The 23,955-nt window shown below is 34.6% G+C and overlaps 2 protein-coding genes across 5 annotated transcripts in view; one reads left to right on the forward strand and one right to left on the reverse strand.

Annotated features, from left to right (window-relative positions):
- LOC109827813 (DNA-directed RNA polymerase III subunit RPC8-like) lies at positions 8,415-20,036 on the forward strand. 4 transcript variants are annotated; one of them, XM_020394855.1, is made up of 9 exons: positions 8,415-8,679; positions 10,747-12,592; positions 12,674-12,789; positions 12,931-12,971; positions 15,701-15,788; positions 16,732-16,745; positions 19,379-19,445; positions 19,527-19,616; positions 19,772-20,036. In XM_020394855.1, the coding sequence occupies exons 3-9, from the start codon at positions 12,679-12,681 to the stop codon at positions 19,820-19,822; spliced, it is 462 nt and encodes a 153-aa protein (XP_020250444.1). In that variant the 5' UTR covers positions 8,415-8,679; positions 10,747-12,592; positions 12,674-12,678; the 3' UTR covers positions 19,823-20,036. The 4 variants fall into 4 exon arrangements, with proteins under 4 accessions (XP_020250444.1, XP_020250428.1, XP_020250437.1 ...); XM_020394839.1 differs by having other exon boundaries at positions 12,538-12,592; positions 12,876-12,971; positions 16,682-16,745; XM_020394848.1 differs by lacking the exon at positions 10,747-12,592 and having other exon boundaries at positions 12,876-12,971; positions 16,682-16,745.
- LOC109827837 overlaps positions 21,159-23,955 on the reverse strand; it is a 12,797-nt gene continuing 10,000 nt past the window's right edge. The window contains exon 5 of the mRNA XM_020394862.1: positions 21,159-21,554. Coding sequence (XP_020250451.1) covers positions 21,498-21,554 — 57 coding nt within the window. The 3' untranslated portion in view covers positions 21,159-21,497. The remainder of the gene's footprint in view (positions 21,555-23,955) is intronic.

Genomic DNA, 23,955 nt, shown 5'->3' on the forward strand with positions numbered 1-23,955 from the left:
TGATAAGTTTGGCAAATTTTGGGTTTTTTTATTCTTTATTTTGGAATTTTTTTCCTTAAAATTTCTTTTTCGATTTTTTTGGGTGCAATTAATTAATGTGGTGGCACCACTTTTCCTTTCAGTCCAAATTCATTCGTTTTGTTTCAGATTTTCCAAAAACAACTATCTGCGGGATAAAAGAGATTTCTCATGGATGCGCAATATTTCTTAAAAAACGCAATATTTCTGAAAAAAAATTGCATGTGTGGACCAGAGTTCTAGAAATATGAAGAAGAAAAAACAACGGCTTAGGTTTACTAACTCAAGCTTTAGAAGTTCTCATTTGTTCTTATCCTAATTGGATTATCTCATTTGCAGGAATTGAGGGTAAGTGTAAAGATGCATAGCGAGGTCAAGTTCATGCACAAGAGTAGGATTTCTATGAGAGCGGTTTTATATGCAGGAAAATCTTAGCCATTGGAGGGGCTAAATGCACCTTCACTAACCCATGTGCTCGTATCAGAATGCCCCGCACCGTGCGGGACGTTCTGATAGGATTCGTACTCCATGCACAATGCCAGAACCAGGTAATTATTAGACTCATAATCTGTTATTGGTGTTGAATCATAGTGCAAGCACATTGTCTATTGTTATACTGTACACAAAATCATCTAAATCTAGAGCAAGGGGCACAATGTGATTATAAATAGTGAATGATGGATATGAGGTGACGGCCATTTTGCTAAATGAGCTACCAAGAGATAGAGTGGTGTGGTCCACACCTTTTAATGTGACTAGCAAGGTGAGGCTCACCGCATGGCCGCACCTTTTGATGTCACTAGTAAGGTGAGGCTCACCGCATGACCATCTTTTGGTAGCTCATTTAGTAAAATGAGCTGCCACTTCATACCCATTATTTCCTTATAAATATGGTTATTCAGCATAATATATGTATTGAATATTCCCTCGACATTTCTTGGTGCTTTGACACGTAACGTTATTTGCATTCTCCAACTCATTAAAACAATAGAAAACACAGTGGTAGGTGTCAACAGTGAACTTTTTTGTATATCTTCATAATTTTAAATGGAACACAATGTTATTAGATATAAAATATGAATAAACTGATAAAATTCTTGCATTTTATATGGTTTTGGAACAGGTTAAGGGAAGGTTTTTCCACTCATTAGGTTGGCAAATGTGAAACCGAAAAATGCGGCTCTTGAGAAATATACAGCATATGATGTTTCTCAGATTAGTACAAAACTTTTATTTTGAGTTTTATTATTATTATTATTATTATTATAGGTAGTTGTTCTTAAAGATGGGCAGTGAGTTCAAGCGCATGCACAATTCGTAATCTGTTATTAGTATTGAATCATAGCATGCACATTGTCTACTGTTATCTAGTACACAAAATGTTCTAAATCTAGACACTGGCACACAGTTACATGTGTATGTGTGAACAACATATATGAATATATGTTTTGGGTATTCCCTCAAGAATTGGTTGTGCTTTGACAGGTCACATTTATATGCATTTTCCAGCTCGTTGCAATGCGAAAACAATTTGTGTCATTGCGATATTTCTGTATATTTTCCATAATTTTAGATGGAAGCACACGGTTACTTAGGTATAAAATATGAATAAACTGATACAATTCTTGCATTTTATACAGTTTTGGATCAGGGTAATAGAACAGATGGTATCTCGCTCATATAGTTGCATGGCACTTGGTTCGCCCCGGATCATGGGACAGGAATGGAGTGTGGTATGCCATTCATTGGGAATCATGTACGAGGGGATAGGCTTATATAGTATGCTAGGGAACAGGGTATGTTTTAGGTTCGGTTCTTAAATGTAGGAGTCAAAGATCTTGCAATAATCAAATTTAAGAGGTATGCTACTTGATACTAGTAATGGTAAAAGAAACTTGAGAATCATGTTGCAACTAAAGTTGCTTAATTTCTCATGTTTTTTTTTTGTTCATTCTTTCTAAAAGAGTTTTTTTTTAAGAATTTTGGTTTAAATTCTAATTTAGGTCGTTGGAGTTGACGAAACGGGTGGTGTTCCACCGTGATCTGGGACGATTAAACCTGGGTTGTGTTTTGCTATAGCGTCTCACGTTCCCATCATCTATGATTTCACTTAGTAGGTTGGCAAATGTGAAATCAAAATTGCAGCCTAGAAAAATCTACTGCGCGTGATGTTTCTCAAATAAGTAGAAGGCATTTAATTCATCTGAGTTTTTGTAATGCTATTATAGATAGTTGTTCTTGTCAGAGAAACTTAGGGAACCCAAATTTTCTTCGTTCTTATGCTGGAGCTGTTTGGTTCACCTATTTCATAGAAAAGTTTTAGGAGAGCACCTAACAATGGCATTATCGTGAATAATAGATTTATGTAGATTTGTATAAATTCACCTAACAATGGCATTATCGTGAATAATAGATTTGTATAAATTATGTTTGGTTCCAAAAAAATTTATAGAAATGTTTTCTATAAAGTAGGGAAAACTGTACTATTTTATAGAAATCAACTTCCTCCCCAAATGGACGAAAATTGCAAGGAAATCTGACATTAAGGTTAAAATCATACTCCTTTTAAAAGCACGAGTTCGGGAAAATCTTTCGATAGACAAAAATACTCCTATAAAGTTTGAACTATCCTATCACTAATAAATTCTAATTTTTAAATTGTATTTAATGATTTATTCTAATCCTAATCAAATAACTTCGAAGTTTGAACTATCCTAATCCTAATAAAATTCTAACTTAATCAAATTCTAATATTTTTTTGTGATTGTCATTATCTATTCGGTAAATTTCATTAAAACCCTAATAACTTTCATAATGCCTTTTTATGTTGTTTTTCCGTTTACATATAACTAATTAAAATATAATATATAGCTTAGCATTAATTAATTATATTTTCCAAACATTTATCTCTGGTGTTAATAATATTTGCAGGGTAACAAAATACATGGAGTTATGTACGGAGAGACTATCGAAAAGTTTATAGATATGCTTCGAAAGAATCAAATTATTTTTATTTCAAATGGAGAAGTGAAAGGAATAAAACCAGCTTTTCCAAGTATCCACAAGTCACTTGAATTAGTATTAATAAAAGATATATCTATCAAAGAAGCACCAACAAGTTTTCACTTGGAGAACATATTGAACAACTTTGTTCCATTTGAAGAAGCATTTTTCATGAAAGATGCAACAAAAATTAGTAAGTACTTATAAATTTCTTACTTTAATCTTCATTACAAAATGAGACGTTAATTTATAGAATCATAATTTTTTTATAAAATTACTTGCAAATATTCTTGCAATAACAACTAACGTGAAGCCGGTGATCAACTATATTACAAAACATAACAAACCAGACAATATGAGGAAAATCATGCTAATGGATAAAAGGTATATTCATGATACTTATTTCCAATATCATAAGAAAAAATAAGATTAACATACTTTTTTTTCATATACAGTGAAATGACTATACACGCAACTTTATTTGGGGATTTGACTACAAATGAAGGATCAATTCTTAAAGCTAAAATCAAAGATAATATAATAGCATTATCAGATTTTAAAATCTCTATATATAAAGGTACATAATTTATTACTGAAATTCTTATTAAAGATAGCTAAACATAAAATTCATCCAATAATTATCTCAATTTTGCAGGGGAGACAAGCATATCGTCGCAAATTATATCAACAATATGTATCAACCCAAAAATAAAACTAGCTAAAAATTTTAGGGAATGGTAAGTAGAACAAGCATACTTTCATATAACGCAATAATGAAATAGTATTATATTTTAATCTAATATGCATGTTTCATTTTGAAGAAGCCGCAAAAACAAAAGGTTCTCCATCAACGTTTTATATAAATGCAAAAGAAATTCAAATTAGTGATATTATGCATACATCACAGTATTCGATAGAGGTACAATATTAGAAACCTATTCTTATTAACACATTTAAATCTAACTAAATTCGAAAGAATCAGATTATTTTCATTTCAAATGGAGAAATGAAAGGAATAAAACCAGCCTTTTTAAGTATCCACAAGTCACTTGAATTAGTATTAATAAAAGATGTATCTATCAAAGAAGCACCAACAGGTTTCCACTTGGAGAACATATTGAACAACTTTGTCCCATTTGAAAAAACATTTTCCATGAAAGATGTAACAAAAATTAGTAAGTACTTATAAATTTATTACTTTAATCTTCACTACAAAATGAGACGTTAATTTATAGAATCATAATTTTTTTATAAAATTACTTGCAAATATTCTTGCAACAACAACTAATGTGAAGCCGGTGATCAACTATATTACAAAAAATAACAAACCAGACAATAGGAGGAAAATCATGCTAATGGATAAAAGGTATATTCATGATACTTATTTCCAATATCATAAGAAAAAAAATAAGATTAACATACTTTCTTTTTTCATATACAGTGAAATGACTATGCGCGCAACTTTATTTGGGGATTTGACTACAAATGAATGATTAATTCTTGAAGCTGAAATCAAAGATAAGCCTATAATAGCATTATCAGATTTTAAAATCTCTATATATAAAGGTACATAATTTATTACTGAAATTCTTATTAAAGACAGCTAAACATAAAATTCATCCAATAATTATCTCAATTTTGCAGGGGAGACCAGCACATCGTCGCAAATTATATCAACAATATGTATCAACCCAAAAATACAACTGGCTAAAAAATTTAGAGAATGGTAAGTAGAACAAACATACTTTCATATAACGTAATAATAAAATAGTATTATATTTTAATCTAATATGCATGTTTCATTTTGAAGAAGCCGCAAAAACAAAATGATCTCTATCAACGCTTTTTATAAATGCAAAAGAAATTCAAATTAATGATATTATGCATACATCACAGTATTCGATACATGTACAATATTAGAAACCTATTCTTATTAACACATTTAAATCTAACTAAATTTTACCAATATACAGACATGCTATTGCACATTTAAGGCAAAGATAACTACTATGTTGAATAGACTCGAGCCATGGTTCTATACTTGCAAAGGCTGCAACAAGAAAGTAGATAAATATGTTAGTAAAGAGTGTCTGAATGATAAATGCCCCATAATTATTGATGACTCAGTATCAATGTTATCTTTTTTTATGGCATGAACATATTAAAATATAATATTAACTATCTCTAGAAATCGACAATGAAAACTACATGTACGTAGTTAAGATTCTCGTGGAAAATAGTACGGATAATACAAGAGTAACACTATTTGATGCAGCAAAAACTCTTATTGGATGCACAACAGAAAAATTCATTACAGAAAAAGAGGTAATTCCTAACTCTATTCAAGTAATAATTTAGAAAATAAAAAAATTCATATATATTAAAATAACATTTGTTCTTATTGAAACAAAAAAAATAATTAGAGTCCATATTTTCATAAATTTGTGTTGAACATCGAAAAAACGTTCAAATTCCTGGTGAAGTTAGATAGAAAAAAAAGATGAACGAGGCAAAGGAAATATAATAGCACAAGAAATCTAACTCCAGACTGATATTACAATCGACGTAGATGATGAAGATGCTACTCTAGAATTGCCCATGAAAAAGATAAAGGTCGAGAAAGATTGATCTTGGTTCAATTAAAATATGAAACAAAAATAATAAAGGATAATATTTTTTTGATCATTTTATATCATATCTTAATTTTTGAGTAGAATAAGGAATTTTTATAAGGGATTTTCATACAACATTATTAGTAGTTTGTATGCTTATGTGATTGCTTTCATCCTATAAAAGTATATTATAGTTACCGTTATTATTTAGTTTTTGTCTTTTTATTACTGCTTTTGGACAATTATAGGTGTATTTCCCTGTCTTTTCTGTAATTGGTATATTTTGTTCTTCAAATTTTATTATAAATTTTTGTATGGGATTGCTCTTTTGGATAATTACTCTCTAATTGTAAAGTGCGCAATTGTTTAAATTCTTCATGTTTCTTCGAGTTCGTTCTAAACTTGTTTATAAGTTTGCTCTGATCTTACTGTTTTTGGACAATTACTCTCTGACTACAATGTTCTGCAATGCATGCGCACTTGATTAACATCTTCATGTTTCTTTGAGTTTCATTATAAATTTCTTTATAGGTTTGCTCAAATCCTACTTCTTTTCAATTATTGTATAGGTTGATTTTTATTATTTCATGTAAGAAGAGGTATCTCGGAACCATTTCTTACAATTTATTTTTATATGATTATTATGGTTTAGTAAAATTGTTTATTACAAAACATGAGCTTATAATGTCCCGGTTTAGTAAAATTGTTTATTACAAAACATGAGCTTATAATGTCCCAATGTGTTGTGCAATTTTATTTTCAATGTAATAAGAAATGTGGTTTCTTTTTTACTAGAACATTAGTTCATAATGATATTGCTATTCAGCTTGACTCCATATTATATATTGAGATTAGTAGAGTTTGGAATATGACATAAAGTATTAATTTAATTTATTTCCTTTTACTATTCTACTTGAAGATATTATTATGTCAATTCATATTTTTTTCTTAAGAAATCAGTTAAGATGTCCCAATTAAGCTTATAATATCCAAAAATACTGTGCAATTCTATTTTCAATACAATAAGAAATGTGATTTCTTTATTGCTATAATTATAGTTTATAATGACAATTACAATATCCCAATTAGGTACATTCATCTCAGTTTAGCTGGCTAAATACCCATATTGGTATTTTAATTCCACCCCATTTACCAAGAATGTATTTTAATTAGGCAAATATGCTTTAAGATATTTTAATTGATTCAACTTACCAACAAGGCCATTTTTCTCGTCGGCGACCAGTTTTCCGACGAGAGCTCGTCATGTGCGTGGCACGTGATGGCTTAAACTATTTTTTAGCTGCTGATGTGACACGGATCTGTCCTATTTTGGGTCAATTAGGATTTTTAGAGGGTTAATTCCCTCCTTTAAACACTATCACGTCAGAAAATCTGTGTCACATCAGTAGCTAAAAAATAGTTTAATTAATCACGTACCACGCACGTGACGAGTTCTCGCCGGAAAACTGGTCGCCGACGAGAAAAAGGGCATTGTTGGTAAGTTGAATCAATTAAAATATCTTAAAGCAGATTTGCCTAATTAAAATACCTTTTTGGTAAATGGGGTAAAATTAAAATACCAATATGGGTATTTAGCCCAGTTTAGCTTAAAAATCTATTACATTGATTTTTAATAATATTTAAATAAAAATAATAGTAAATCTAATAATTTAATTTTACATATTTAAACTCAAGATAAATCTGACTTATTTATAGTAACAAAATAAATATAAAAAAATATTATAATATTTTACCACGTGCACTGCACGTGCATAAAACTAGTAGTAATAAAGTACACCCATACCACTTTTCCATAAAACTTGAAATACGTAGAAATTAGAAATTGCCTACATTCTTCTATGAGTTTTGGAAACAAAAGGGAAAAAATAACTTATTTTCTATAAAGTTAGGAACTTATTTTCATATTTTGAACCAAACAAAGGAATAATAACAAATAAGAAAACTAGTACTTTTTGAGTTCTATAAACTTCTCCTACAAATATTTATAGAAATAACCAAAAAATTAGTTTCTTGATATTTTTCATTTTTCTTTTTTTGACAGAAATCGAATCAAACATCCTCTAAAAGAGAAAAAGGTTTCAGATCCCCCTTTATACCTTTTGTTGTCTGATAGTATTTACACATAAACCATAGAAAGTGTTCATTGGATCGGTCCACGGGACACATGGCGTTCTGAGGAATGCGAATACTTGGATCAGTAGAAAATTGATTATAGGATTAATTTCACAAACACCTAAACTTTTAGGGATTTTGCACATAACCCCCTCAATTTTCACCTCACAAAACCCCTGAACTTTTGGGTGTTTCACAAAACCCCCTAAATTTTATATTTTCCTTATTGACCCTCTTCCAATAATTGGTGAATAACTAAAGTGTCTTTGACAGAGAAAACACTAAAATTTGTTATTTGCCATTTACTTGTAAGATATCTCCTGCCCCAATGTGAGGGCTTTTATCTCTCAAGGATATTTTAATTATTTGCAAATTACGAGTAAGGAACTCGGCCCAAAAGTTTTAAATTTCAAACCCGCTTAGGGCTAGTGGCCTGCTTAAAAAAAGAAAAAAAGAGGAGGGAGAAACAAAAACCAAGTTAAAACAGGTCCAGCCCAATCCAGAAACTAAAAACAAGTGTTTGTAATTAAAACCCGACCCGCTAACTCATCAAAACCCAAATCCATACCGAAATCTACCCGTTTCCCTCCCGATCTCTATTTCGCAAATACCCTCTCATTCGCCTTTGCCGCTCTTCCGGCTCGCCGCTTCCTATCTTCGCCACGCCTCCTATTCTTCGCCGCCGCCTCCTCCTCCTTCCCCACAACACTAAAACACGGTCACTGCGCCTCCTCCTCATCCTCTTCTCCGCCTCCACCTCTTCTCCGCCGCCACCTCTTCGCCGGCTCCTCTTCTTCGCCGTCGCCTTCTCCTCGAGCTAATCACTGCACTTCCTCCTCGAGCCAACTCCTCGGCTCCTCCTCTTCGCCGCCTGTTCCTCTTCATCGCCAGCCCTCCCCTTCTCTTTTTCAAGGTAAAAATTTCATCTTTTTTCCCCCCACTGTGATTGACTGATTGGTAAACAAACATATACATGATGCAAATTGAACCCCTTCGCTGCCAAAAAAATTCTAATTTTACAGATCGAGATACGATTATACAGAGTTTGGTGAAATCTTGTTGATGAAATTGTTGATCTTTTATGCGGTTTGAGAATCCAATCTTGATATAGTATAGAAACAGTTCCAACTGAAACAAATCTTCATGCTGTAGACCTGAAAAATTACAACCAAGCAAAATTAGCCATGGCAAGAAAATTAATTATTATAATTAAATAATTTAAAAAATAGCCAAACGCTCAGGCGTTGGCGGCGCCCGGCTCAAGCGGCTGGTCTGTCTACGCTTCCTTGCTAATTATTTTCTCTGCTTTCTTCCTTTCTAGTCCCAGAATCTGTGAATTCCGACAAATTACGGTTTCATTGATCTCATTCATCATAAATGAAGGTTTTTTTTGCCAAACCTTTTAGATGAGGGGGTTTATCGGCAAGCAGGGTATAGATGAGGGGAATTATTGGGATGATCATCTACATGTACACTTTCAATACCTTGATTGTGACTGTTAGAATTAATATAAAACAGTGTTTTCAAATGCGCGCGCCTCATTGCGTCTCATGCGCCTTACGATGCGGGGCGGTGGCGATGCGCCCCACATCTGATGCAGCAGTGCCTTTTGCGCCTCGCGTACATCCGTACTTTGTGTAGGATGCATGTAGTGTATTTCCTCATATAGTTTTTTTTGTTAACATTTCAATCGAGTCTTTATACTTGATATTCCATATCCCAAAAAACAAAATAAATCCATTGTGCTTTTTTAATAACCTTCAATTGAGGACCATTACTAATCCTTAGTTTGGATATAAGTCTTGATTTAACATTTGATTTGAAAATTTATGAAATTTGCTACTATGTTGGGTGTTAGCATTAGAAATTAAGGCAATATATTATGATTTTGTAGCAAGATATTATTTATCATGATATTTTTTATGTAAATTCTAAAAATATGTTCTTTCGTGCTTGATTACATATATTAAAATATTATGTGTGTGGTGTGCGCCTTGCATCACTCGGGCGCGCGCATCGCGTTACGCCTTGCGCATGTGCGCGTAAAGATGCTTTGCGCCTCGCATTGCGCCTCGCGCATTGAAAACACTGATATAAAACTATAATCCTTGATCCTCACCATAACTTCGAAGTTTTGGTGTAATGGTTAGGGAAACTAAATTTAATATGATATCAGAACAACCCAGGTTCAAATTCCACTGGTCACGAATTAAATACGGATTTTCTAAAAATTAACACCGCTACGTGAGTCCAGGTTTCGACCCATAAAAAAGACGCTCAACCTGCGGGGGCATATGTTAAAATTAATATAAAACCATAATCCTTGATCATCACCATAATTTTAGAGTTTTGATATAATGGTTAAGGGAACTAAATTTAAGAGTGACAGAGGTAGATGTATCAGATGTCGCATCCACCAACATTGATTCATGAAGCTTCAGTTTTTTTCTTTTGATTTCAATTTTCAACGTATTGATTTTTTTTTTGTTTGGGAGCAAGGTATTGAATATGTACAGCTCTCTTTTGTGGCCTGAAACTAAAAAGGCTCGCTCGTTATTTAGTGTGGCAGCATCAAAAGGGTTCTGTAATTATAACTGTAAATTTTGCTCATTGTCATATGCTTCGCTGCAATTAAATTTTTCGGTGCAACAGAACTTGTTTTGTTTGGATTGAGGGGAATAAGGGAGAAGAGAAGTTAGGGGAACCATTCACCTTGTTTGGGAACATTTAGGAGGTGAAGTTATTCACCCTAGTTCCCCTTAGTTCATCCGTTAATAGTATAAAATTTGTTACCCCCAAATTGGGGTGTAAACAAGGGGAAGGGAACTCCCTTCCCTTCCCTTCTCTTCTCTCACCTAGTTTCCCTTAACTTCCCTTAACCCCATTGAAATCCAAACACGTCCTAACGTTGTTTTTATTAGATTTTGCTCATTGTTACATACTTCGCTGCAATTAAATGTTCCGTAATCTGTAATTGCAGATTTTGCTCATTGTTATGTACTTTGCTGGAGTTAAATTTTCAAAGCAACGGAACTTGTAGGGTTGTTTTATTAAATGTTTGATTTGCACGTATGCTTGCAAGTTAGTGGAGATCTCCTCCGCGCAAAATTATTGCAAAAGTTACAATCGTAGTTGTATTTGTAAAGGATAGTTACAGTTGCAATTTCCTTATTTCCCTTTAATGTTTGCTCAGCATTGAGAAACTATGTAAATGTATCTCATTTGTCTGTGGAGAAAGCAGAGAATCAAGTTATTGTTGTCTTTTTATTTCCCCTCATATTTACACACTAAATGTATGTATTTTTTTTTTAAAAACCTCCAAATCATAGTAATTGTAATTACCTTCAATTTTATCCCTCATTCTGAATTGACGAAAATAAAATTGAAATATTCTGTTAAAATGACCAAAATATTCTTACTTAAACTAATTCAATTCAATTCAATTAATATTATTCATGGTTTGAAATAGTTGAATTCCAATGCTATTAAGACAAGAGAAGAGAATGAGAAAAATAATCTTTTTAAAATAATATTTATTTTTTTATACAAATATTGTAGTGAGGTGTAAATTGAGAATGATTTGCAATTTGAAGTGTAGAAAGCAATTATGAGGAATTGATGATGTAAAAGATTTATTTTAAAATAAGCTATGATTTAGGGAAATGGTTGCGGAAAAAACATCAAAACAACATGGGTTATTCAGATATTAGCCCCTCACATCTTTCAATAATTTCATAATGCTAAGGGGTCTTGAAATTTAGTCCCTCAAGGACAAACATACCCCTTACTTATGATTTTTCTCTTAAAATACATCTTGTTAGAAAAGGTTATTTACACTTTGATACTTTAAAGTTTTACATCTTTCTAACTTTTAGTACCCTGAAGTTTTTCTAACACTTTGCTACTTCAAAGACTTTTTTTCTAGCACTTTTGTTATGGTGAAGTTTACAATCTTTTCTTTTACTTGGACACATAAATGTTTTCTTCTGACACTTCTGTTATGATGAAGTTTATACCTTTCTAAGTTTGATATCCCTTAAAGTTTTGTTTTTGATATTTTAATCCCCAAACTTTAGGGTATCTAAGTAAAAAAGTGTAAACTTTAAGGTATCGAAGTAAAAAATGTAGAATCTTTGGGGATGAAAGAAAAAAAATTGTAAAACTTAGGGGCGTCAAAAGTGTAAAAAAAAAAACATTGGGGGTATCTAAGTTGAAAAAGGTGCAGACTTTAGAATGTCAAATTGTACATAATCCTTAAATAAACAATAGATGAGGGTTTGTTGGTCACTGAAGGACCAAATTGCAAGACCCCTAGGATTTGAGGGACTAGCAAGCACTCTCATAGATTTGAGGGACTAGTATGGAATTATTAAAGACTTGAGAGACCAATATCTATATAACCAAAAGAAAATTGGGATTGCGATAATGGTCCCCTAATCTTCAATATCTTGTAGTTATTCCCTCAAATCGTTGAAACTGCTATTAGGGATCTGTTTGGAAGGACTGACATACTTTAGGGACCTATTAGCAATTTTAATGATTTGAGGAACTAATTTAAAATATTGAAGTTTAAGGGAACAAAATTTCCTCACCCGCTCCCACGTCTCCTCTGTCTTTTACCGTCTCTCTTCAAACTCAAACACAAACCCTAAAAGACCCTAAACCCCAACTTAAAACCAAAAGAATCCAAACCCTAAATCCAATTGAAATCCAAAACCCACCATCTTCTTCTCCTCTCTTCAGCTTGACGCCCTCTCTACCTTTGATACAGCAAACCCTAGCAAAAATCCCAATTACAATCGAAAAATTCTCTCTCTGAACTCAAGGTCAGCTCATTTCCTCTCTCTCTCTTCTCTATCTGATCTGACAAAATTCTATTTTTGAATATTGTTCTTTATATTTCGAAGGTATAATGTTTTATCTAAGCAAGATTGAGCATACAATTCCTCTGCCTCCGCATTTGCTGAGCCGTCCTCTTGTCGGTGCAATCAAGGAGCAACTTGAGAAGTTGTTTTTGGACAAGGTTAGTTGCTGAGATTTTTTTTTTTTCAATTCATTATTTATATGTTGCATGTGGTTATAAAAGTTTCGTTTTTCATTTAAAAATAGGTTATCGCTAATTTAGGCCTCTGTATCTCTATTTATGATATTCAATCCATTGAAGGTGGCTTCGTATATCCGGGGCATGGCTGTCCTACATATAAGGTACTCGTTATTTTATGGAATTGTGAAAATTAGACTCTTAATAAATGAAATTTTTTTATCTTATGTTCATAGATGGAATTCCTTCCTCTTCCCCCCGTCTATCATGCGTGGTTTGAACAGGAACGTCATGACCATTGCTTGGGTTTAAAGTTTAATTTAACCCATGTTGTGTCATACAGCTTGTGTCGTTTCCCATGTTTCCTTATCATTTGGGCTAAATTACCAGATTGGTATTTTAGTAGGACCATGTTTCCAATATGGTATTGTTTTTCTTTCACTTGTGACATTATTGTATTAGTACCGATAGTTGACGTGAATGTGGTGTTATTTTACATTGAAGAAATAAGGTAATTTTTTTTATATAGAATAGATGACCAAATTGATATTAACACTGTTGGTGAAAGAAGAAAGTCCCATATTGGAAACAGGGTTCTATTAAAAATTCCAACTTGGTGATTTATCATTTGTCTATAAATTTGAATAAATAAAAACTAACAAGGAAAAGAACATCATCATAGATTAGATAAATGGATGGAGAAATGTATACCACTAATGATATCATGTAGACTGTTATATTTGTTATTTATAAATAAAATGGGTATGTGGCTACACAGAAAGGTAAAGAACAGGATATAAAGTTGAGAGAATTTATCCATGTTCAAAAATGAGGATTTTGGGTTCATTTAGCGGATGTAAGGTTTTAGGAATGTTCACTTCTCAATCGGAACGTAATGAAAATTGGGGATGATGGTGGGCTTTATCCATTTCTAAAACCCGTGAAATGTTATGGAACCTGACAAATGCTTAGTTAGGTTTTGAACCCATTTTTTCAATTTAGCTTATCAAAAAATCCTAAATGTAAGATAATAGTTGTATCTTAAGGTAAATTGACTAACATATTTGTCCATAGGATTCATTTTATAGAGGCAACTTTATAGGATTCATTTTATAGAGGCAACTTTAAAAATGCAATTATGCATGTTGATTTCCTTGTACATTGTGTTGAAGTATAAGATGCATACTCCTATTGCAAAATATTGACAACAATATCAAGTTTATAGTGAAATCATTAAAACTATAACTATATAATTGTTAAAAGATTAAGCTTTGATAAAATGTTTAGGGATTCTTCAACTATTTAGTAGGTCCAGGGTTTGACTTTTGGAAAATCTCCAATAATTAGGATAGGATTACATACTACAGATCTCCTTAGACACACAACAACAAGGGTCTCATGCATTAGGCTACCCTCTTTATCTCTTGTTGAGTCTCAGTATTCGTTACTTTACGACATACTCATTTTCTCAATTTTTAAGATTTGTGGTTTGTGCATGTGCGTTGGTGTGTGGAAGCACGCTAGAGGTGGCCACCAGGCTGGGTGAGCTCGAAAGCTCACCCATCTTGGCCTGCTAGGGCCATGGTGAAGCCCAGCCTGGTTTGAGCAGACCGGGCTTGATCAGGAATCCAGAGAAATTCTGGGTAGGGCGGGTAGAGGGTCCAAAACCTTAGCCCGAGCCCGGCCCTAGCCGGGCCTGTGTTTTAACATGCCACAAGGTTTTCTTTAAAAGTTAGCCCACAAGTTTCTTAAATTATTAGCTCACATGTTTTTTAAAAAAGTTTTGGCCTATATTTTATAAGTCTGCCCATGCCCAAAAAAGATTCAAAATTGGCCTAAAAAATTAAACATAAATTGGGCCAGTGGGCTAACTTAAAAAAAAAGAGGCCCAAAAAGAAAAAAAACAAACACATGCTATATTCTTATTTCTCATCCTATAATATTATTTAACTTTAATTCTAATTTCTCATTCTTATACTAATATTCTTCACCTTGTCTTTTTCTATTATTCCTTCAAGTCTCTTAAGCTACTAAATTCTAATATTCTCATTTTAATGGATCCTAACCTTTCTAACTTCACGATGAAAGGTGATGGTGCTAATAGAGTTGCTATATGTAACAAATGTGGGATAGGATTACAAGCTCCAACAAGTGGTCGCACGGGAAGTTTACGTACTGTTCATGTGGATAGGAAAAGAGCCAAAAGGCCACGATTCACTTTGAGATATTTATTTTATGTAAAGAAAAAAGTTCCAGAAAAGTGTTATTGAAAATGGAAGGTCAAAGAAAAAGGAGAAGCAGATACAGAATTATCTCTACTCTAAGTTGAAGAAAATCATGGAATCATTTTGTATTTTTTATTTTCTTAATCTAGCATAGTTTGATTAGTTTCATTTTAGTGTATACTCTTTGTTCTAGCAACATGCAACACAAATTGTTAATGAAATTTATTTTGTTTTGTCAATATTTTGGTATATTCTATATAAAATTTTATTTTTTTAAAGAAAAAAAAACTGGTTTTGGCCCTGCCCGGCCCATAGCCTGGCGTGCCGGGCCAACAGCTTGGTTTGGGCAGCTCCCAAAACCAAACCCCTGGGCTCAAGACTGGTCCGGATTAACAAGGCCAGCCCGTCCAAGCCTGATCATGGTGGGTTTGGACCGGGTTTAGCCCGAACACGGCCCTTGCCTGGGTCTATAGTGCGTGTGTGGCCGCGTGCCCTTGTGCTCGTGTGTAGGTTGTGTGATTTTCGTGGATGCCTGTGCTCAAGTGATTTAGAGTAGAAAGTACTCCTTAAACATAGTATGAAACATACTTACGCATATGCTAACTGTTGAATTTTTTTAACATTTATTTATTTTATCATTAACTTATTACTAATTTTCTTGTTCTTAGGTTATATTTAGATCAGTTATGTTCAGACCATTTGTTGGGGAGATTCTTACAGGAAAGATTGAGGAATCTGGCGCTAATGGTTTGCGTTGTAAGTTAAGGCATTTTTTCTTTAATGATAAAACATTTACGATGTATTTGCCTCAATACCTTCTTCTCTGTCGAAAAATAATGGCATATTAGAATAATAGCATATTATAATGGTGACCTGCCTTTTCTCATAAAACAGTTGATGGTTTGTCTAAACCGTAGTTTGGTCAGTTGTATGTTGATTGTCTTCTGGAGTACAGATATATAGCAAACTAATTTGACTAACCAAAGACAGCGGTATTGCCACCTTAATCTTTCAAACTGCTTGAGCTCAGCATCAAAATGTCTTTCTCATTGATGTAATCTCAATGTTCTTGGATTCTAATCCTTTGCTGCGTACCTCACCGGGTTTGGAGTTATCTGCATCTATTTTGACAGTTCAGATTTTCAACAAGGCTCATATCATTTTCCTGCTTTCCCTTATCGAGAATCTGAATTGTTGATTCCTTCACGAGTTTGATGGGGATGTTAATTATAGTGCTTTTCTTTCTTCTAAAATTTCTCATATACAGAGGGCTCTGATCTATAACTCTATAACACCATTACATCCTTTCACTATATAACAATAATTGTATTAGTTTGCATACCAGTTGTACATGTCTATTATTCCCAGATATACCTTGTTACCCATGTCTGCTACATGTGTTCATAATATGAATTTGAGGAGGATATTAAACATAATGCTGTTCTTTTTTTATTATTATAAATTTTCTCATATACAGAGGCCTCTGGTGTATGATTCTGCATACTATTACTTCCTTTCACTATATAGACAGTAGTTGTATTAGCTTGTGTACTAGTTTTACATGTTTATTATTCCCGGAGACACCTTTTAACCATTGATATCTGCTACATGTGTTTATATTATTAATTGGATGCTGACTCGTGTGGCAGTGTCTCTTGGATTCTTCAATGACATATATGTTCCTGTGCACCTGTTGCAGCATCCGTGCCAGCTGTAAGGATCTTTTATTCTTCATCAGTTAATCCTATCTTTTCGTTCTGCTATACACACACATACATACATATATACACATACATACATACATATACGTATGTGTGTGTGGGTCCATATATATATGTGTGTGCGCGCGCGCGCGCGCGTGTACATACACACATGTATATGTGTGTGTCCCTATGAATATTTTTTTAATAGGGGAAATTTTTAAAAAATACCTATTTTGCTAAATAATTAGCAAAACCGGCAATTTTGCTAATTATTTAGCAAAATCGATATCTTTTTGGCCAACGGGTTACAAAGAGGTCGATTTTAAAAAACGCGCTAATCAGAAAACCCACGGGACTAGTAGTCCCGTGGGTTTAAGTCTCAACCTCACTTATCCTCACAATTCCTTCAGCGTCTCCTTATATGTCCCGCCCATATTCCCCGTTCATCAGCCACCCCAACAATGTCGGCACCAACGGCCGCCACCAACCACCACCAACCATTGCTCCCCTCCTGCTATATGTTGCACGCACGCCGCCCTACCTACACTTGCGTGCAGCAACAACTCCCTCCCCGCACCGAAACAACCACGAATGCCGATCATCTGCCAAACCCGCTATCCTCCTCCAGTCCGCAACACCCCCACAGCAGTCCATCTTTCTTAGCGCGCACGCCCATAATAAGCCCCCATCGCCCCGGACACCAAAGCACCGTTGACGGCTGCGGGCGACGTCGTCAACGGGCAAGTGCTCTCCTCCATGCCTGCCAGCTCCCCGTCGCGCACCACGTCGCCGCCCTTGAGTCGCTCCTCGCGCCCGCCACCTGCCGCCTCCACCCGCGAAACAACAGTGGCGGTCCCTTCGCAGAGACCGCGGGCGACCATGTTCACGACCCTCGCGAATGGGCTGTGTAAGGAGGGGAGGGTCGAGGAGGTGATTAGGAGGAGATGAGGAGGGTTTGGGAGGAGATGAGGAGGGATAAGGTTCAGTCGGATGTGATGGCGTACGCTACGATTGTGTCGGGGCTTTGTAAGAATGGTAATGTAGAGAAGGGGGTGGAGTTGTTTAGGGAGATGATGAAGAATGTGATTGTGAGGTTGAAGAACTAAACCCACGAGACAAGTAGTCCCGTAGGTTTTTCGATTTAGAATTAGTGGGTACTTAGTGTCCACTAAACATACGGGACTCCTGTATGTTCTGAGCTGGACATTTTTTAAAATCGACCTCTTTTTGACCAGTTGGCCAAAAAGAGGTCGATTTTGCTAAATAATTAGCAAATTGGTCGATTTTGCTAATTATTTAGCAAAATCGGTCTTTTTTAAAAAATTCCCCTTTTTAATATCATGCACATAGCATATTCATAAAGAGTTTTCTATGGGAATCATGTGTATATAGGGGACATACAGAGATATTTAACAAATATCGGGGAGTCACAGCGCATAATATGATTCGGTATGTTTTGCAAATTTTTTTGCAAAAGAATTTGGTCTCATATGAGCCATAATTCTTCTTTCTAGTTATTTACATACGTAGATATTGTGGACCTCAATTGAACCATAAATCAAAGGCCAAATCGTGATATATTGTCACCCAATCTATTGGGAAAATCGTGATATGTTGTCCAAAAATTGCCAAAATCAGCAAAGGACATATCCAACAATATATCGGCCATGTCGGGGATATTTAACACATCACATACATATAAAAACTTCATCAAATACGTATTGGTGTTTTATTTCAATTCAATTTTCGTAATGCATGTTTTGCTGGGTATCAACCTGGGTGGCTTGACTACCACCTTGAGGTCTCTCTACTGTATGAAGGTGAAGTTTAAGAAGCTCTCTGAAGCTCGCTTTGATGCTCCTTAAATTGCAGGCCTTCGGGCACTTTGCTTACCCTGTTCTATAGAAAAGCTTACATTTGGTACACTTCGTTTAACCCACTTTTTCCTCATCTCTGAGAATAATTAAGAAGGATCTTTACTGATTGTTGCCAAAGTCTAAGCCAACTCCTGGTAACTCTTTTGGCAATTAAATTTCATTAGTTGTGGTTTATATTTATGTTGTTCATATTGAAGTTTATGTTATTTCCTATTCCTCCAATCATCAGAAACAACAAGTACAACACTAATTCTATCATCGGGATCCATATTTTCATTTGTTTTATCAAGGGCATTGTATATATAAAGTTTTCAGTTTCTTTATGTATCTTTTATATGTTAGTAAATGTGGTCTATTGAACTTAGTGGAAGTAAGGACCGAGAAGGGTATGATAGTAATTAAATTAATGAAGAGATAGGCATGCCAGAACTGCATGGGAGGATAGAATTCATGTAGCTGACCCCAAATTTTGGGATAAAGGATTTGTTGTTGTTGTAGACTGTAGTAAATAGGGCCAATACTGACACTGGAGAGAGGTTGATGATGTGGCAGCCTCCGGTAGCCTCCTCTTCCCCTTAATATGTTATTATGTAGAATGAAAATTCTTGAAGCTCGCCTTTTGAAGCTTATGTTTCGCTTTGATCAAGTATCAAGAGTTTTCTCTTTATGCTCTCCCTTTTAAATATTGGTCCAAAGATATGGTGAGGGTTTCTGACTTCTGAGTTATATTTTTATATTCTAATTGTTAGTTTGATGTTGACAACAGGGGACCAGATGACATATGGACATGGACATACGACTCCTCAGAACTCCCATTGGATCTTGAAGAGAAGGTTTTCATAGTTATTTCTGATTTTCCTGTATGAAGAGTAATAGATGACCAAACATATCTTTGTAATTTGTTTTTCTTGCAGATAAGGTTTCGAATAAAAAGTATTAAATACCCGCCTCTCCCGATTGAACAGGATGCTGATGCAAAGCCTTTCGCTCCGATGGAGATTACTGTAAGTTGCTAGAACTCAAATACGCGTTATATGAATGATTTGTGTAGTGGGGCTTTAATCTGCCGTCATTTTTATTATTAGTGTGCTATTCTTCATGGATTCAAGGGGATGTAATAGATTGTTTTTACTTAAATTGCTTTGTTCTTGTTTGGCAGGCGGAAATCTGTGCAGATGGATTAGGCCTGGTTTCTTGGTGGGAAGAATAGTTGAACATAATTGAGCTATAATTGAACAAACAAGTGAAGATAAAAGAGAGTTATGTGTTCATGTAACTGGATCACGTGCATTTTACTTGTATGTTTGTCAAATTTATAAGTCCAAAGGACTCCGTTTCTTTTGCTACTTTCAGTTACTAGGTGTGAATTATATGTGTTTTTATTTGTACTTTTCTATAAAACTTGAACTTTTGGCTTTAAACAAGGAACACGTTAGCAAGCCTAAGAGCATCTCCAACAGCTTCTTCATCTTCTTGAAATACTCAAATTTGAAGAATATAGAGCTTTTTTTTTGTCCAACAGATTCCCCATCTCATTCCCCAAAATAGGGAAGAAGGAGAAAAAATAGGGAGTCTTCCCCAAATCTGCAGCATTCTCCAAATTTTTGGGGAGAGCTTTATTATTGTAATAAATGCGATTTTTAAAAATGGGGAAGCTGTTGGAGTTGGAGCAAAAATAATTTGGAGAATATGACTTTTGTTTCTCCATTTTGGAGAAAATTTTGGGGAAGCTATTGGAGATGCTCTAAATGGATCATGAGGCCACGATGGGTCGCTTTTCTGAGATTAATGATGGTTTTCCACATGAAACGCGCCAGAGTTTTGTTGTTTTATTTGTCTATATCTATGGGTATTTTGAATATGAGCTGTCCATCTCCTTTGCAAATGAGAGGTTCAGAGGTAGTTTAGTCGGCGTTTGTCTAATTTTGGAAATTATTCTATGGACTAATGGCTTACGGTTTTCTCGCTTCTTTCTGAATTATAATTTTTGGCTATGTTTGTCGATTTTCTCTATGGGCTAACGGTTCACTGGTTTGTTGCTTATTCCAGTTACCAGGTGCAAATTATGTATGTTTGTTTTATACTTCTCTAAAACGTTTTAACTTTTGGCACTAAACAAGAAAAATATTAGCTAGCTTGTGATTGAACGTAGCTCATGGCATCCAAAAGTCGTGATCTCGATCCCCGAAGCCACCACACGTCGCAATCTCCGAAGTTAATTAGAAGTTTCTCCTCATGAAATAATGCTGGATTATCTTGTTCTCGGTCGCGTAGTTTTGCAAAATGAACAACCAAGAGAAGCTGGCGGATTAGATCCGCAACGTATCAAATTTCATTCCTGTAGCTCTCTTGGCCAGCCTGCTGATGCTTGACGTTTTATTTGCGCACTCTCAATGTTTATGCCATAGTTGATGTTGATTCGTGATGCTAATAATACAACTGAGTACAGAATTCTACAACCGAAGGAGCCCTCAGGATAGCCGCTATTTTGAATGAGAGTTTCTAATAACTAGTTCAAACACAAATCTATCTAGGGGTCAGAAACAAATCAACAGATAATTTTTCGGGGTAGCATTCTGGAAGGAGAAAAACAAAAAGAAAAAGAAAAAGAAAAAGAAAAAGAAAAACGAATCAGCAGAAGAAATACTGTACATGTAACTGCCGAATTAATGTTTCTAATTGACCTAATGCATTTTCATGTACAACTGGAAGTAACTTACAACATACAAAAGACCTGAGCATGCCCACCCTCCGAAATGAATATACAGTACCGACAGTTGATCATCATGATCTTCACCCATGTAAAGTTACATTTCCTACCGAGGGGGTGGGGGGAGCTCTGTCGATATGGGCAAGCACGCAAAGCACGCAACTTATTGCAGCTTCTAACTGAGAAAAATTGCAGCTACTGTGATGCAGGTTATAACAGTACAGAGCAGCGCCTGCAGAAATTAATTGACCGAGAAATGAGCATATAGACAAGCGAGGCGATGAAACATAAACAACTATGAAGTAATGAGAGAAAGTTCAAAGACAGAAAGGTTAATTGCAAGATACACCCCCTATACTCTCGCCCGCTTGCAGATAGACCCCCTGAGTGTTATTTATTTATTTTTTTCTGAGTCGAAATTTGTTTTCAATTTATTATTATAAATAGACCTCCTAAGGGTATGACCTTCAAACAAATTCTCTTAGGGGTTCTATCTGCAACAACAAAACTGTTGGGGGTCTATCCGCAATTAGGAAGTAGCATAGACGTCTACCACGATTAACCCAAGAAAAAGTGGCAACAAAAACTCCTCCTTGGTTGTGGTCAAAGGTAAAACAAGTAGATCCACTCATCTCCAAAAAAGATAAATAAATAAATAAATAAAGAGAAAGAAAAAAACCACCACAACAAAGAGCTTATTCCAAAAATTTTGGGTTGGCAGTATTAAGTTATATTCTTCCATTCATTTCTATTAAGGTTATCTTCCGCGCTAAGTTAAATTTTATCACATTTTTGTAATTACTTCCAAGCAAGTTCTCTGAGGCCTACCTCTCATCCTCCTTGCCCCATTAACTAGAATCTTACCACTGCTCCTAATTGACGGTCCCCCTTACAAATGATCAAACTATCATCAATTCTCTCATTTTGTCCTCAACAGGATCAAAGTCTACCTCCTATAAATGTACTAAATTTCTTATTATTTCCTATCCTATGAATGCTTACACATAGTTTGCTGACCGCATTTCCAATTCTTGTGAGTTGATATCATGCCTTACTTTATAATTATATAGCGATTAACCTCTACATCCAATGGCTAAAATGTAGCAGAGACAACCTCAATACAGACTAACCCTGTATACATTTTCAGTTATTAACTGAGCCCGACTCCTAAGCTTTACATGCTGCAATGCTACACTTGTAGGTGCACTTGTAATGCTGGGTTCAACATTTTAATGTGTCACCGAGTCTCTAATCCATATCCCCAAAAAATAGGAATTTTGCTTTCAACAAAAACACTTCCTTAATAAACAGTTCAATTTCCCCACACATAGTTTTGCAGGAACAGGAGATAATTGGCCTTGTCACAGAATAGTATCATTAAAGTTTTATTACCACTTTACAATTAATTGAACACCTTGTGCTGAGTTTTTCTACAGATCAACACCCTAGTGTTTTTAATCCAAACGTCTCTATCCTTCAATAAAAAAAATTCCTAGAGATCAGTACCCTACTGTTTTTAATGGTAGGGCATATAGTTCTGGATGAACATCCAAAGAAGCATAAGTCATATCAAAATTTTCAATTTTGAAAAAAGGACAAAATGGGCAAAGTCATATGTTCTACAAAGCAGCACTAAAATAGATTTGGGGGCAGGAGTGGGAAATCAAAGGATGGATGAATAAAACATGACGCTCGGATGCAATGCATTATTTATAAATCTCTCATATCAATAAAATCTATGTAGCTAAAAGCTAAAACATATGAACCAGCTAGACTTCAGTTTTTTACGTAAAAAACTCAAATCAATTTTTTTTTTCAATTAAAAAGGGTAATTTGGTGAATGGTAACCCCTTGTCTTACTGCCACATATACAATATGAAAACTACGAGGTAATTATCTATTGAAAAAAAACTGTACAAGGTACTTATTTGTAGTACAAGTTAAGGTTTAAGTGTTGTTCAGTAATTACACTCAGAAACCTTTAGATATGAAAATTTTCTATTTTTGGACCAAAAAACCACATCTTGTGTCAACAATTTACATATCCAAACTAACCACTTTCACATGTTTTAGATGATTTTCCTAATTATACACACGAGGCTTTGTGTGGGATTTTTAACCTTATGTATTTGCCACACGAAGAATGTCAACTCGTAGTCTCATACAGTACGGAATGTTGAATTGGTAAAAAAAATACACATATGATTTGATCGTTTTCTATCTAACCAACAAAAGCAATTTTGCATACCAAGTGCAATCTAACATGAAGGATGCTTGATACAAATCGTGATATTATTTGATATCTGGTTTAACTTGCGCATGCGTTCGGAGAAAGCGTCCAGTGGTCGTGGTCTTTTACATTAATGGTGTATCAAAAAGACGTCGGCCGTTGGATTAGTGGACTTGGGGACTTGTTCACACGGATCCAACGATTGATCCCTTTGATGTATTATTAATGCAATGGATTGAGACCATCAGGATTCCCTATCCACCAACTTTTTATATGTTGATTATGTTTTGAGATTAGTTCTGTGAGATTTATGCCTTGATGTGCATCACATGCAAGCATGAGTCTCAAAGCAAAATCAGTGTATAAAAAATTGGTACCAAAGCTCCTACCAACTCAAGTTTAT

The sequence above is a fragment of the Asparagus officinalis genome, chromosome 1, assembly GCF_001876935.1.
Source record: "Asparagus officinalis chromosome 1, Aspof.V1, whole genome shotgun sequence".
In the NCBI taxonomy this organism is placed as follows: Eukaryota; Viridiplantae; Streptophyta; class Magnoliopsida; order Asparagales; family Asparagaceae; genus Asparagus; species Asparagus officinalis.